This window comes from Centruroides vittatus, unplaced genomic scaffold (assembly GCF_030686945.1).
Source record: "Centruroides vittatus isolate TY-2023 unplaced genomic scaffold, ASM3068694v2 contig_1074, whole genome shotgun sequence".
NCBI classification, from domain to species: Eukaryota; Metazoa; Arthropoda; class Arachnida; order Scorpiones; family Buthidae; genus Centruroides; species Centruroides vittatus.
Window position 1 is genome coordinate 2,006,701 of NW_027120692.1, and position 17,131 is coordinate 2,023,831.

The following is a 17,131-nucleotide window of genomic DNA, read 5'->3' on the forward strand; positions in this document are numbered from 1 at the left end:
ACCAAACCAAAAGTCATTTTTACTTCAAAACAATGCAATAGTCATTCATTCCCAACAAGAAAAATTTGCAAATTAAACATTTAAAATCTTTCTGATTAAATAAAACTTTTTTTTTAATAAAATGATAACTTCAACATTTGTTTATTTTGCTATTTTAAATCAAAAATATGTTGGAATTTTCAAATAATAATAATAATAATAAAAGGAAAGTTCTTTTTTTTTCATAAAAAATATCATTAAATAGGCCTACTTTATAATTTTCTGTGCAACACTAAACTGAGTTTAATTTGATTTTTCTAATCCTTTTTACATATGTAATAATTATTAATTCATTGGTAAATTACTGCTTTATTTTGTATGCAATAATTTTTCATCCTGAAAATATTCTGCATCTTTGCCCTCATTTATAGTATTAGAAGCTGGATTACAGGAGTATTTTATTAAAAAAAAATAAATAAAATTATTAATATTCCCATAATTTCAATTGTTAAATTTGAAACTAGAAAATATTTGATTGATTCAGAAAGACTTCTTAATTTAAAAACAGCATTTCACTTATATATTGATATAAAAGTGCCAATGTAGTTTTTGTTTAGTTTGGTTTGATGGGCTAGAGTGGTGCAAAATTGTACAACTTCAAAGGGAAATGCTTGTTGGGAATACTCTATATGAAATTATCACGAGTCTAACACCTACACGTGGAAGAAAACCAGAAAACTATGCAGCAGCCCATTAGTCGGACACCACCAGTATTTAGTGATTTCTATCCGCTCGGGCATTGATGGACCTTGTTTTTATTCTATTTGACTATTATCCAATCATAGATGACCATAATCTTGTCAATGCTAAAGTGATACAAATAAAAATATTTAAGAAAAATATGAAAGTTTTTATTACAGAATATTTACAACTATCACAAAAAGTATTTATTATAAAAGCAGAAAATATACTTTTTCAAAATCAGATTAATCTGGACTTTTATGCCACGAAAATACAACAAACATTTCTCAATTTTCTTCTACCTTCCCAATGCTGGACACTAACCTCGACAGCAGTCGGAGGTGCTCCACTCCCTCCAAAAGATTCCTGAGATCGATAAAAAAAAAAACGATTTGCAATTTTTACCGGATAAAATAATTCACGCTAGATTTAACCTACATGAAAATATTCCTACCTGAGCGGTTGTTCGGCATTATCGGCAGCGACTTTTATTTGAGAAGCGAGAGAGTTTGCCTTTTCCGTAATGCATTCCATATCGGAAGTACTACAACTCAATTTGTCGTTCTCCTTCATTACGTTTTTAAATAAGGCCTAAAAGTTAATTTTATTAATAATTTAGCCTGTTTATAAGTTAAATATTTGATAAAAATATCTATAAATGGATCTGATATTAAAACTGTCATTATGAATGTATTAATATAGGAGCCTATTATCATTTCACAACTCTCGCAATATACGTCACGCGCATTTCTACATTTGAAACGTGTTCAGTTGTACAAAATAATATAGACTATAACAGACAATGTTCGTTTTTAATAAATTTCTTTAAATATCTAGAACGGAATAATAAACAAAACAAATTTTACTAATACGAGGGCTATTTTTTAAATAAGGTCCGTTTTTTAATAAGAAGAAAAATACTGTAAATATCGTTAAAATATATTTTTTCCTATATTCTACATACTTTTATCTACTTTTCTACATAATTTCCATTTTGTTTAAACATTTGTCATACCGCTCAACAATTTTTTGAATTCCGACTTCAAAGAAATCTGCTGCCTGTCAAGAAGCCCAATCCACGAATGCAATTTTCACTTCTTCGTCGTTGAAATGTTGACCACCAAGGAACTCCTTTAAGTATCGAAACAAGTGAAAATCACTGGGTGCAAGGTCTGGAGTGTGTGGATGATCGTATCGAGTCAAAACGATAACGCACTGTTTAATCTTTTTGTTTTGTGATCGTCAGAAAGCAGTCTTGGAACGCACCGGAAAAACACTTTTCGATAATTCAGTTTCTCCGAAACAATGGTATACAAAACTGATCTTGAAATCTGTGGAAATTCAATTGATAACGTTGAAATCGTGAATCGTCAGTCCTCTCGAATTTTGTTATCCATATCACAAACCAAATCTTCAGAAATCAGAGAAGGTCGACCAGGGCGTGGCTCATCATGCACATTAACTCGCCCATCCTTGAACATTCTTACCCATTTTCGAACTTTACTGTCACTCATAGCATTATCATCGTAAACTTCACAAATCTGACGGTGAATTTCCGCTGCTGCCAAGTTTCTTGCATTCAAGAATCGAATAACAGATCGTATCTCACAGTCGGCGGGAGACTCAATTTTCTTAAACATTTTAAACTTTTACAGCTCAGCATACAGACAGACGATATGGCTGCAAATGGCGTCAAAACACGCGCCAAGCTTGCTTGGAGCAGAAGCATATGCATACTGCCGTGATTGCGCATTATTCTCACTTTTATTCACAAACGGACCTTATTTAAAAAATAGCCCTCGTATCAAAGAATGTATGACTTAACTATTTTTGGCTACCTAAATTCGCTTTTTAATAATAATTCTGATCATAATTTAGCCATTTCAAGCTTTAAAATTTAAAAATGATTCATACGATCAATTTTAACACTATGGTTGTATAAAATTTTTAGAACATTTTAAAATTAACCTATTTAAAAAAATTTATTTACAAACTTGATATAATAATTTCTGTGTATTGTCTACTTGGACCTTATTTATTAGTAGAACTCTTAGCAAAGAAAGGCAATCTTAGTCAAAAGTCAAAACTAAATACCTTTGTTTTAACTTTATCAAGTTTTAATACACATGTAAAAAGTGTTATGTTGATGCTCAGCAGTGGCAGATATATGAAGAGGGCTAAAGGGGCTTAAGTCCTCCCCAGTGACACAAATGTTTTTAAAAATATTTTGAAGTTTGAACAAATAAATTTTAATTTTTATGATGGCAAATACAGTTTATTGGACCATCCACAATATAACTATCATGTATATTTTAATATAAAAAGTACTAAATGCTCAAATAACCTTGAAGAAACAGCAAAAATTTAATGAACTTTGGGAGAGGAAAAACTTATCTAGCTAACAGATTTAAAAAAAAAAAATTGGTTCAATTTGATACAATTTTTTTTCTTTTTTTGGCCTAATACCTAGCAAAGTGAGTTTTGCGGGAAAAATTTTACGGCTAAACATTTCAGATAAAACATTAATGGTTTTATTAAATAGTCAATTAACATAAAAATTAGAGCTAAAAAACAGAAAACATAGCTATTTTAGTTTGTTTGTTTACCAGCGCACTTGGATGAAAGAGATCGAGTGGGTGTGGTTTTGTCGGCAATTTTCCTGGGCGTCAGATTCTCGGTTACTTTAACTGGATAAAACCAAGTCTTTCAAGCCCAAAAGTGCCAATATCAGCTTGAAAGGGGTGTAAGTAATAATTTTATTGTCTAATGAAGTGGAAAAGGTTTTCCATAGACTTAACATAGAAAGGGTTTATTTCACTGCATTAAGGTAACAGAACCCATATCGCAATGGAGCGAGTAATCCCTAGACACTCTTGAAAGAAGGGATTTGGCCTGCACCTTCCACGGGCCACATAAACATTGAAAGGGGGCCGTACATGGCCCCCGGGCCACAGGTTGTGCATCCCCAAATAAACCAAAATAGAAAAAAAAATTCCCACGACAATGGAACAAACCTTACACTAAATGACCTAGTTTTAATGTTGCAAACTCAAAATTTATCGCTACAGCTAGTTTATCATCATTTTGCACAGTTAAACGTTAAAATTAGCTCGTAGTGGTTTTATTACTGATCGATTGATCTAAAATGCATCTTCAAATTTTTGATCCATTTTTTTGTCAATAAATGTGGTTTGTTATTTTGGTGTAAAGAGAAATCAAATGATTCAAAATTAATAATAAATGTGAATACAATACATAAATATATAAATTACTTATTGAAATTTTGATTAATTTAGATATAGTGATAAGACTTGGTCTTCAAAAGTGTTATATTATAAATGTGGCAATAACACCAGATGACGCTGTTACCTGATTTTACATTTGTTCTGCGGAGGCAGTAGCCTCAAAGGAAAGGTCGTCTCCGAGATTATGTGAATCGTCTAAGGACTGCCGATGGAGTGAACGGCGAAAAAGAAAGACAAGAGCAAAGTTTTTTATCTTTGTATGTCATAATTATATTTTATATTTACTAAATGTAATTTAACGCCGGCCACGAATTTTTATTAATTCTTTACTTTAAAAGTGTTATATTATAAATGTGGCAATAACACCAGATGACGCTGTTACCTGATTTTACATTTGTTCTGCGGAGGCAGTAGCCTCAAAGGAAAGGTCGTCTCCGAGATTATGTGAATCGTCTAAGGACTGCCGATGGAGTGAACGGCGAAAAAGAAAGACAAGAGCAAAGTTTTTTATCTTTGTATGTCATAATTATATTTTATATTTACTAAATGTAATTTAACGCCGGCCACGAATTTTTATTAATTCTTTACTTTAAAAGTGTTATATTATAAATGTGGCAATAACACCAGATGACGCTGTTACCTGATTTTACATTTGTTCTGCGGAGGCAGTAGCCTCAAAGGAAAGGTCGTCTCCGAGATTATGTGAATCGTCTAAGGACTGCCGATGGAGTGAACGGCGAAAAAGAAAGACAAGAGCAAAGTTTTTTATCTTTGTATGTCATAATTATATTTTATATTTACTAAATGTAATTTAACGCCGGCCACGAATTTTTATTAATTCTTTACTTTAAAAGTGTTATATTATAAATGTGGCAATAACACCAGATGACGCTGTTACCTGATTTTACATTTGTTCTGCGGAGGCAGTAGCCTCAAAGGAAAGGTCGTCTCCGAGATTATGTGAATCGTCTAAGGACTGCCGATGGAGTGAACGGCGAAAAAGAAAGACAAGAGCAAAGTTTTTTATCTTTGTATGTCATAATTATATTTTATATTTACTAAATGTAATTTAACGCCGGCCACGAATTTTTATTAATTCTTTACTTTAAAAGTGTTATATTATAAATGTGGCAATAACACCAGATGACGCTGTTACCTGATTTTACATTTGTTCTGCGGAGGCAGTAGCCTCAAAGGAAAGGTCGTCTCCGAGATTATGTGAATCGTCTAAGGACTGCCGATGGAGTGAACGGCGAAAAAGAAAGACAAGAGCAAAGTTTTTTATCTTTGTATGTCATAATTATATTTTATATTTACTAAATGTAATTTAACGCCGGCCACGAATTTTTATTAATTCTTTACTTTAAAAGTGTTATATTATAAATGTGGCAATAACACCAGATGACGCTGTTACCTGATTTTACATTTGTTCTGCGGAGGCAGTAGCCTCAAAGGAAAGGTCGTCTCCGAGATTATGTGAATCGTCTAAGGACTGCCGATGGAGTGAACGGCGAAAAAGAAAGACAAGAGCAAAGTTTTTTATCTTTGTATGTCATAATTATATTTTATATTTACTAAATGTAATTTAACGCCGGCCACGAATTTTTATTAATTCTTTACTTTAAAAGTGTTATATTATAAATGTGGCAATAACACCAGATGACGCTGTTACCTGATTTTACATTTGTTCTGCGGAGGCAGTAGCCTCAAAGGAAAGGTCGTCTCCGAGATTATGTGAATCGTCTAAGGACTGCCGATGGAGTGAACGGCGAAAAAGAAAGACAAGAGCAAAGTTTTTTATCTTTGTATGTCATAATTATATTTTATATTTACTAAATGTAATTTAACGCCGGCCACGAATTTTTATTAATTCTTTACTTTAAAAGTGTTATATTATAAATGTGGCAATAACACCAGATGACGCTGTTACCTGATTTTACATTTGTTCTGCGGAGGCAGTAGCCTCAAAGGAAAGGTCGTCTCCGAGATTATGTGAATCGTCTAAGGACTGCCGATGGAGTGAACGGCGAAAAAGAAAGACAAGAGCAAAGTTTTTTATCTTTGTATGTCATAATTATATTTTATATTTACTAAATGTAATTTAACGCCGGCCACGAATTTTTATTAATTCTTTACTTTAAAAGTGTTATATTATAAATGTGGCAATAACACCAGATGACGCTGTTACCTGATTTTACATTTGTTCTGCGGAGGCAGTAGCCTCAAAGGAAAGGTCGTCTCCGAGATTATGTGAATCGTCTAAGGACTGCCGATGGAGTGAACGGCGAAAAAGAAAGACAAGAGCAAAGTTTTTTATCTTTGTATGTCATAATTATATTTTATATTTACTAAATGTAATTTAACGCCGGCCACGAATTTTTATTAATTCTTTACTTTAAAAGTGTTATATTATAAATGTGGCAATAACACCAGATGACGCTGTTACCTGATTTTACATTTGTTCTGCGGAGGCAGTAGCCTCAAAGGAAAGGTCGTCTCCGAGATTATGTGAATCGTCTAAGGACTGCCGATGGAGTGAACGGCGAAAAAGAAAGACAAGAGCAAAGTTTTTTATCTTTGTATGTCATAATTATATTTTATATTTACTAAATGTAATTTAACGCCGGCCACGAATTTTTATTAATTCTTTACTTTAAAAGTGTTATATTATAAATGTGGCAATAACACCAGATGACGCTGTTACCTGATTTTACATTTGTTCTGCGGAGGCAGTAGCCTCAAAGGAAAGGTCGTCTCCGAGATTATGTGAATCGTCTAAGGACTGCCGATGGAGTGAACGGCGAAAAAGAAAGACAAGAGCAAAGTTTTTTATCTTTGTATGTCATAATTATATTTTATATTTACTAAATGTAATTTAACGCCGGCCACGAATTTTTATTAATTCTTTACTTTAAAAGTGTTATATTATAAATGTGGCAATAACACCAGATGACGCTGTTACCTGATTTTACATTTGTTCTGCGGAGGCAGTAGCCTCAAAGGAAAGGTCGTCTCCGAGATTATGTGAATCGTCTAAGGACTGCCGATGGAGTGAACGGCGAAAAAGAAAGACAAGAGCAAAGTTTTTTATCTTTGTATGTCATAATTATATTTTATATTTACTAAATGTAATTTAACGCCGGCCACGAATTTTTATTAATTCTTTACTTTAAAAGTGTTATATTATAAATGTGGCAATAACACCAGATGACGCTGTTACCTGATTTTACATTTGTTCTGCGGAGGCAGTAGCCTCAAAGGAAAGGTCGTCTCCGAGATTATGTGAATCGTCTAAGGACTGCCGATGGAGTGAACGGCGAAAAAGAAAGACAAGAGCAAAGTTTTTTATCTTTGTATGTCATAATTATATTTTATATTTACTAAATGTAATTTAACGCCGGCCACGAATTTTTATTAATTCTTTACTTTAAAAGTGTTATATTATAAATGTGGCAATAACACCAGATGACGCTGTTACCTGATTTTACATTTGTTCTGCGGAGGCAGTAGCCTCAAAGGAAAGGTCGTCTCCGAGATTATGTGAATCGTCTAAGGACTGCCGATGGAGTGAACGGCGAAAAAGAAAGACAAGAGCAAAGTTTTTTATCTTTGTATGTCATAATTATATTTTATATTTACTAAATGTAATTTAACGCCGGCCACGAATTTTTATTAATTCTTTACTTTAAAAGTGTTATATTATAAATGTGGCAATAACACCAGATGACGCTGTTACCTGATTTTACATTTGTTCTGCGGAGGCAGTAGCCTCAAAGGAAAGGTCGTCTCCGAGATTATGTGAATCGTCTAAGGACTGCCGATGGAGTGAACGGCGAAAAAGAAAGACAAGAGCAAAGTTTTTTATCTTTGTATGTCATAATTATATTTTATATTTACTAAATGTAATTTAACGCCGGCCACGAATTTTTATTAATTCTTTACTTTAAAAGTGTTATATTATAAATGTGGCAATAACACCAGATGACGCTGTTACCTGATTTTACATTTGTTCTGCGGAGGCAGTAGCCTCAAAGGAAAGGTCGTCTCCGAGATTATGTGAATCGTCTAAGGACTGCCGATGGAGTGAACGGCGAAAAAGAAAGACAAGAGCAAAGTTTTTTATCTTTGTATGTCATAATTATATTTTATATTTACTAAATGTAATTTAACGCCGGCCACGAATTTTTATTAATTCTTTACTTTAAAAGTGTTATATTATAAATGTGGCAATAACACCAGATGACGCTGTTACCTGATTTTACATTTGTTCTGCGGAGGCAGTAGCCTCAAAGGAAAGGTCGTCTCCGAGATTATGTGAATCGTCTAAGGACTGCCGATGGAGTGAACGGCGAAAAAGAAAGACAAGAGCAAAGTTTTTTATCTTTGTATGTCATAATTATATTTTATATTTACTAAATGTATTTAGCCATCAATCAATTATTGCGATCTGTCATGCTGTCAATAGGTGAAATATAAAATATGCAAAAAAACCTAAGAAAATAAAATGCCTTTTAGTCTGAAATTAGTTAAATATGTTTTTATATTAGGTTTGGGAAAAAGAAATCCATTATTTTGTTGCTAGATGGCTGCAGTGATATATATCTCTTAAAGTATTGATCAAACAAGTTCAGACATGTGCTAGTTGGAAAAGTGACATTCTGTACTAAAAAAATTCTTTTACAGTTTTTTGATTGGTCAATTCAGTTGTGAGTTATAGGGTTTATAAGATGGAAGTTAACAAAGAGAAAATCCGGTATGTTTCACAATTTTGCTTTGATAAAGGCGAAAACGCAAGCCAGGCGGCTGAAATTGTGAATGGTGTTTATAATCCCGATACTGTCACAGCCAATTACGCACAATTTTGGTTTCGTCGATTCTGTTCTGGTAATTCCGATGTTAAAGATGCACCTTGCATAGGTAGGCCGTCATCGAAAATGTTGATAAAATCACGAAAATGATTGAAGTAGACCAGCATGTTAGCAGTCGTAGTATAGCTAAAGATTTACCACAAAACAGTTTTAAACCATCTGCATAAAGCTGGATTCAAAAAGCAGCTTGATGTTTGGGTGCCACGAATTGATGGAAATTCAATCCATCATATTTTTGCATCTGCAAAGCTTTGGCCAAACGGAACGAAATTGACCCATTTCTTAAATGGATGGTGACTGGGAATGAGAAATGGGTTACATATGACAATATTGTGCAAAAACGATCATGGTCAAAGTGTGGTGAAGCAGCTCAAATGGTGGCCAAACCAGAACTAATGGCCAGGAAAGTTTTGTTGTGCATTTGGAAAGGAATCATCTACTATGAGCTGCTTCCATATGGCCAAATGCTAAATTCGAACCTCTACTGTCAACAATTGGATCGTTTGAACCTAGTGATTGACCAGAAGCAGTCAGAATTGGCCAACACGAGAGGGGTTGTGTTTCATCGGGACAACGCCAGGCCACACGTCTATAGTGACTCTCCAGAAACTCTGGAGCTTAGTTGGGAAGTTTTGATGCATCCACCTTATAGTCTGGACCTGGCACCAAATGATTACCATCTTTTTTTTATCATTGCAAAACTTCCTTAGTGATAAGAAATTGGCATCAAGAGAAGATTGTGAAAATCTCTTAGTTGAGTTTTTTGCCAATAGGGACCAGGGCTTCTATGAGAGAGGCATTATGAAGTAACCTTTAAAATGGCAACAAATTAGAAAACAAAACAGTGCTATTTGACCCAAGGCAAACAATCTGAACCATGTTAAATAAAGTCTTGAAATAAATGTAAAAATAATGGATTTCTTTTTCCCCAACCCAATATCTGCTAAAGTAACAGGAGTTGGACCAAAAACTTTCGTATTTTTTTTTTAAAGCTAATTTCGAAGACCAATTATTTGTTTTGACATTAAAAATTACAGCCCAGTATTGTGACAATCATATTTTTAATTTACTTAATTTAAAATATATGCTCTTCACCACAATTAGTAGTGTCTTGCCCCTGTACATCATACTTTTTTGTTAGCAATGGAGGGTGCCTGTCATCTATCTAACATTTTCCAGGGAAAAATTTTTGAATTGAAACAACATGACTTTCAGTTTGCATCGGAAGTTCATATATAGTTAATTGGAGCAACCTGCCCCCTAAGTTTCCATATCTGGTCTCAGATTTTATCTAACTAACGCTGTTTTCGAGATTAAAGAAAGAGAAATGGATGGACAGATGACAGTGGGAATTTATCTATACTAATATTATAAAGAGGTAAAGTTTGTAAGTTTGGATGTAAGAGGCAATCTCCAAAACTACTCATCCAATTTCAAAAATTCTTTCACGAATATTTAGAATGGACCTTCAGGGTGGACATAGGCTGTATATTATAATGTTAAACATTCATATAAATTAAAAGATATCATCTAGGTAAGTGTTATATTTTTGTGTCAGTGGGTGGCGAGGGGCAAGATGTGTACGTATACGAGATACGTAACCGTGTGGCACAGTCACGTAGTCGGCAAAATATGCAGTGCAAGTGTCCAATCTTGTAATCTATATAAATAAAAATGTAAATGTTTGTTTGTTCCTAATCTGAAATCTCCGAAAGTTCTTCACCGACTGCTTTGAAATTTTGACACAATGTTGCATTTGAATACGTGCATGTTTTTATATAATATAGATGTTGAAATTCCCCACAGGGGAGAAGGACAAAATTAAAGCTTACCATGAAGAAATCAGCTTCTATTATACTATTTTAGATGCGGTTTTTTGCGTTTTAATAGGGTACGTCAAGAGAATGTACACTAAGAAGGAATTTTTCAAAATTCCCCTTGCAAAAGAAGTATTATACATTTATAATAGATACATTTTGAGCCACAACAATGCATGGCCGGGTCTGCTAGTAGGTTTATAATTTCTTCAAATCACAGTCCAACAAGAGAAACCTAGGAAAACTTTTAACCTGAAGTTCCATTCCTTACTCATAACATTTATTTAAATTATATCATTCAAAAATGTTCTACAGATTCATTCTCAAACTGTTCAAATTCATTCAATTGTTTGTAAATTTTACAATCTGAAAATAAGAAATGTTTTCGGTAACAATTCATCTAACAAATCTTTTTGGCTACCTGAATTAAGTCATACATTCAATAATAAGATTAATTGGATGAAAAAAAAAATAAAATACTAATTGAAAGTAACTACAACAAATTACTTCCTTCTACCAATAAGAACAATTAAACCTAAGATTGTATTTTGTTAGTTTACTATTATAAAATAAATAAAAAACAAATTATTTGATTTACTTGCAAGGATTTCAATTCCTGTTTTAATTTTGCAGCTTGCCCTTCTGCTAACACAGCTCGTTCCTTAATAATCAAAATTTTTTTATAAATAAAAGTGTTAAAAACTGATTATGACAAAATTAACTTACAGTTGTGACTTTAAGGTTAAGTTCAACTTGTTGCACCATTTTTTCAAGTGCAGCAGTTTCTTGTGCTTCAGCTTCTCGAAGTGTAATCATTTTCTGTTGTAGTTCCACAATCCTAGAGAGAATTTAAATTTTTAACGAATGTATTTTTCACAAACATTTAATGAGTATCCTTTAAAAACAATTATAAACCTTTAAAATCTAAGAGACGATAGATTATTGTTCTATTTTAGTAGTTAAAGTTGTTATATTCTAACCATTTTTTGTTAAATAAATTATATAATAAACTTAGAAGTTACTTAGATGCTTGGATGTCTGAAGTCCTCCTTGCTTTTTCCAATTGCTCATGTAAGAATGCATTTTCTTCTCTAAGCTATAATAATTTTGAAATTACTACTTTAATATAGTTTTTTTCAATTCATCTGAATTAAAATACATATAAATTAAATGTAAATATCATCTGCAATATCTTGCCTTGTAAATCTCATCTTCTAGTGAACTTTGTGAATGGCTAATGCAATTAGATTCTTCCAGATGGGAGGATGACCACGTTGCTACAGTTTCTGACTTTGATGTGCCAGATATGAAATCCGGAAGGCCACAGTAACTCTCGTTTTTTATTTGGTTTTCGATTCTAGATTCATTTTGGCTGGTAGAAACTGAGCTCCCATTATAACTTTCCGAAGACGCTTCCGCTTGTCCACTTTCGATTGAACTACCAGAATTTCCATAAGTCTCTCGGCTGTAATCTGTATGGGTATAATGCTCGTTACTATTGTAAAGATGTTCATTACTCTCAATCTTGTCATCTTCGTATTTCAGTTCCAAGTGGTCCTGAATAAAGTCTGGCAGTTCTTGCACAAAATCAGAAGAAATTTCAAAACTTGAACTAGTTGCAGTTTGCGCAGACGATTTTGGAGAACTACTGGTAGTATCTTGTGATCTTGATTCAACATTTTGACTGTATGTACGCTTTACTTCTGACGACTTACCTTGACTCAAAAATTTTCGAAATGAGAAAGGATTATCTGCATCTTCATTAACGTTTCCTAGAATATGTATAAAGATTTGCAATGAAAGGTTTTGATTTAGTTCAATTTTAAGAAAATATACAATAATAATAATAATAATAATATTCAAAGTAGAAAAATAGTTTTATATGATATTTTATTTTCAATTAAATAGGATATAATTTATATAATAATGTAAATTATACATTATTCATATCATTCCAAGTTCTTACCTACAGTAGCCAGATGCGATTGCTTGATCTGTTTAATGTCGTATAAAACAATTATATACACACCAAATTAAAGTATGATATCTAAAGTATGTTTTTAATAACAAACTAATTTTTTTTTATGACAAATATGTTTTCAGCTATTATAAAATAAAGATTTATAAAAAAAATCATAAATAATTAAAGCACAAAAGTTCTAATTAGTTGTAATTCCTACACTTAAGAACTACCAAAGAATAAGAGAATGGACTTTGATCTGTCTTCAACATATCAAAGTCAATTCTCTCATTCTTTGGTAGTTTTCCACTCATTTTATAAACAACTAATTTCATTTCAACAGTGTGTGTCATATTTTATTCTTTCTATTTTACTAGAAGTATACTGGAAATCAATTGAAATTCATGTTTTCAACAAAATTCAGCATTATAAAAATTATTTTATCTGATTATTTGCTTGTATTAACAACCATTCTGTATTCTGTGTTTTTTTTTCTTTTGGTCATGACTATTTCAAATTAAAAAAAGTTTTTTCACTAATTTACAGTTAAGTATCATTTTCAGAAGTACTTATGGGCAAGAGAAACAATAGAAAAGTAAGTTGACTGCAAAGTATTGTTTTTTAGCATTGAATTAATATCTAATTATAAATTATTAGCATTTAAATATGAGAAAGTAAACGTGCCAAAATAATATATGTTTTTAAAACCTTATAAACTTGATACTGGCAAGAAACTATGTAAAAACAAGTTTGCTTTTCTTTGTGATTGGAAACTGCTTTATGATAAAATTTTGCTTGGGTGCTCTATGTTTCAGCAGAAAGTATAGGCTACTTAATTTGAAATATATATGTAAATTAATTTTAAATATAAAAGATTTGTTTTGTCCATAAAGGACTATCAACTTCAGTTCAGCGACAGAACTTACATTATAGCAACATCATTTACTTTGATAGCAGCTGCATCGTGTTGCTTCAACAACAAATTTTTAAAAATTTTCCATAGTGATCACATGATGTTCTATTATTGACAACGCTGTACTTTCTTATGGAAAGAAATCCATCATGCTTGATGAGAAATTTCTCTATTATTAATATATTAAAACTATTTTAATCTATGATGATGATAACTGAATCATTACATGCAGAGAGGAAAACATTGACGCTTTGATGAAATTTAGGAATACAAGTATCCCCCACATTATAAAACACACACATTAGTACCAGTTTTTGCTAACAAAAGAAACCCACACTTACAAAAATGAAAAAGCAAAAATGCTATTTAGTATTTGTTTTTCAGCAGCCACTTTAGAAAAATTGTGCATCCTGAGCAGCAATAGGCATCTCTAAGCTCCTTCCCTGGAAATTGCATTTAGCATCAAGCTGTCTTAGCTTTAAACTGCATCTGTGAATGTTTGTTGTTTGTTAATTACTCTGCATTCATTAGCAAAATGTGTCCTAAGTTCAAAGAGACATCTTAGAATATTACACTTAGCATCAAACTGAACATACAAGTATCCCTTATAAAACACAGTAGATACATTCCGAAAAAGTGCCATGTTACATCGTGAATCTGTGCTATACAAAACAAATAACTAGTGCAAAACAGGATTACATTCCAGAAGTTAACAAAAGTATACTATTCTTTTTCGTTATGAAGAGAAGTATGTTTATTAGAGCAATCAATAATTAACTAACAAGCACAGTTAAAAATATTGTTAATATTAATTTTAGTTAAAAGAGGGCATTTCCTTTTTTTCAAAGTATCATCATCATCATCATCAGAGCTTTTTTATCGATCAGAATATCGGCAACATTTTATTTTTATCATAATGTTTCAATGGATGACAAAATAAAAATACGTTATTAATTGATTATTTGTTTTAGCGGGTTACGTTTATCCAGTCAAGTACAGAGCAATTTTTTTTCCAGAATGTGCACTTAAATACCGAATTGTTCCAGTTGGGAACAGTTCGAGTACCAAGATACTGCCATATTTCATTTGTCATTTTTACAAATGATTACTTACCTATGGTTAAAAAAGTTTAATGACATTTACCTAAACATGTTTAAATAAGCTTTACTAAATACAAAGATTGATCTATAAAAACAAAACACAGTGACAGTCTTAAGGGCTAAAGTGTGATAGCAACAACAACTACAACAACACTTGGGCCGTGTTCAGTAATGCAGAACATCTAAGTTAGAATTCCGAGTGGCTTAGTGGGCGGAGCTAAGAATGTTCCGAGCATCATTGAACAATTATTCTTAGTTAGACAACCGGGCAAAATGGTGGACAAAGTTAAAATTACGATTGCAACAATTGTCACGAATGAACCGGTAGAAAAAGACAAAGTAACCCATACAATTATCCAAATGGAAGCTGTCAGATCGTGACAAAATTAACGAAGCAATTATTAATTGTAATCAACAAAATGGATCGTTATCTTCCGTTAAAATGTATTTGGAATCCATTACACTGTCATATGATAATTTTACATTTAAAAGTCATTTTAGAATGAGTAAACATTCGATCCACTTTGTGATTATGATAAAATATGTTTAGTCCAACACGAGCAGCCATCTTGCAAATCGTACAATGAGACAAAAATGACAATGTCACTAGTAGAAGTTAGCATAGATAAAAGACCGAACTAGCTAGAATTCTAGCAGTGGGAAGAATGAAGCAATAATTAGAAACAACTTTAACATTGCAGCATAACTAGACTTAGAATTCCACATTACCGAACACTACCCTGATTGATAGGAGAGCTAGGACAAGGAAGAAAAAATTCTACTATCAGTTTTCATTAAAAAATAAACCTGACAAAAAGACATAAAACAAATAGAAAATTTCAATATTCTAAAATCTGTAGATAAATACAAGACAACATGCATGCTTACTTGAAGAAAAAGAAATTAAATAATAAAGTTTACACTTTATAATGTAATTACACTTGTGTGTCATGGCATTACCAACAGTGACTTCAAAGTATAAATGAGTTCACAAGCACTTGCAACAGCATAAAGCTACCATTGTCAGGAGAATGTTGAAAACTGTTGTATTCAATATTTACCTGATGATGGTAGCTTTATGCTATCAAAAGTGCTTGTGAACTCATTTATGCTTTGAAGTCACTGTTGGTAATGCCACAACACACAAGTGTAATTATGTTATACAGTTAAGTGTTGGCATGAAGTGCACATTACTTTTATTAAAGTTTACACTTAAAAATTGACTGCGTTCGGCAGACTCAACAGTTCCGGAGCCATAGAATATTTTTCTGCCAAACACCCTCTACAGTAGCACTCTTTCAGAATACGTTTGATGTTTTGACGTCACATTTGGTAGTGTCTTTCATTTACGCTACTCAAAACTGACCAACGAGGCTTTTTATTCCAACACAATGTCACTCATGGTTCAGCAGATCCAGGTTGCTACGTAATGGCTACCGATTTGCTCAGTTACAACAGTCGGGTCTGCCAAATGCAGCCATTGCAAAATTTAGTATGGAAGATTTCCAAAACAGCGTTACGGCAAAACCGGAAGTCGTGTCGTACAGGGATATCCCAAATTTTCAAATCACATTGGAACAAATTAGTGTCATACAAGTGATGCCTGCAATTGTTTCGATCGTGGTGAATAAAATAGATACATTACACGTGCAATGAACTTGCTGTGTTCACCATTTATACTATTTACATGCAAAAAAAAAAGAGAATCTTGTAAGCTGCCAAAGCTTATATTGGATCTATAAGTAGCAAAGTTGTCTACTTTAGTTGGCATTCAGTAATGGATACAATGGAAAGTGTTGCTTGAATGGATTAAATAGTGTACAAAAATGTATTCCATTAACTTAAGAAGAAATCAATGCACTTATGACATTTAAATAATCTACAAAAACTAAAGTAAGATAATAATTACTTCTTCCTGGATTAGAATCAATATCTTGATTTCCCTTTAAAAAATTCTTAAATGAGAATGGATTGTCTTTACTCTTTGCCCCGTTCTCCATTACGTTAGAAATAAATTAAGAAGAAACTAAACTATAATTAATAAATATTTAAGCATTTCTCTCCCATCTTATCTCCTCGCTGTCACTCGCTTCTACTCTGCTATCAAACTAGATCTGCGCATGCGTTGAACGAATAACGGTGCATTCAGTTATTGCGTAGTGAATACTCCAAATGGCGTCGTATTGGAATAGAGATGGTAATTTGAATATTTAATCGATATATAATTAAAATAGTTTATTATTTATTCTGGTAATGATAGTTATATTTTAAAAAATTAACATTGAAATATTATGTAAGCGAAGTGAAATACAGCATCACGAATACGCGCACTAGTGTGTCATAAATGGAAAAATGACATTTTTTTATTTTTATGAGCAAATAAAAACAAAATTGTAAGAAAATACTAATGTAATTTATGCCGATAATCAATTCATACTTTATTTATTCTTTGCTCTCTACCTTGTAAATGTTATGGACAAAGTGATTAATCGGGCATTATTCATAATG

At 32.4% G+C, this 17,131-nt stretch overlaps 1 protein-coding gene across 1 annotated transcript; it reads right to left on the reverse strand.

The window, feature by feature from the left end:
* Nucleotides 1-868: 868 nt before the first annotated feature.
* LOC136973550 (endosome-associated-trafficking regulator 1-like) lies at nucleotides 869-16,757 on the reverse strand. The gene is made up of 7 exons (XM_067268279.1): nucleotides 16,533-16,757; nucleotides 11,848-12,422; nucleotides 11,673-11,746; nucleotides 11,377-11,488; nucleotides 11,249-11,311; nucleotides 1,175-1,311; nucleotides 869-1,086 (listed from the first exon to the last, which is right to left on the reverse strand). Exons 1-7 carry the CDS (start codon nucleotides 16,621-16,623, stop codon nucleotides 1,008-1,010), a joined length of 1,131 nt encoding a protein of 376 aa, XP_067124380.1. The 5' UTR covers nucleotides 16,624-16,757; the 3' UTR covers nucleotides 869-1,007.
* Between the last annotated feature and the right edge of the window lie 374 nt (nucleotides 16,758-17,131).

Coding starts and splice junctions, on each gene's coding strand:
- LOC136973550 (XM_067268279.1), bottom strand. CDS start 16,623: ATGGAGAACGGGGCAAAGAGTAAAGACAATCCATTCTCATTTAAGAAT. Junction 11,312..11,376: donor TTAACCTTAAAGTCACAACT/GTAAGTTAATTT, acceptor TTGATTATTAAG/GAACGAGCTGTGTTAGCAGA. Junction 1,087..1,174: donor AATGCCGAACAACCGCTCAG/GTAGGAATATTT, acceptor TATCGATCTCAG/GAATCTTTTGGAGGGAGTGG.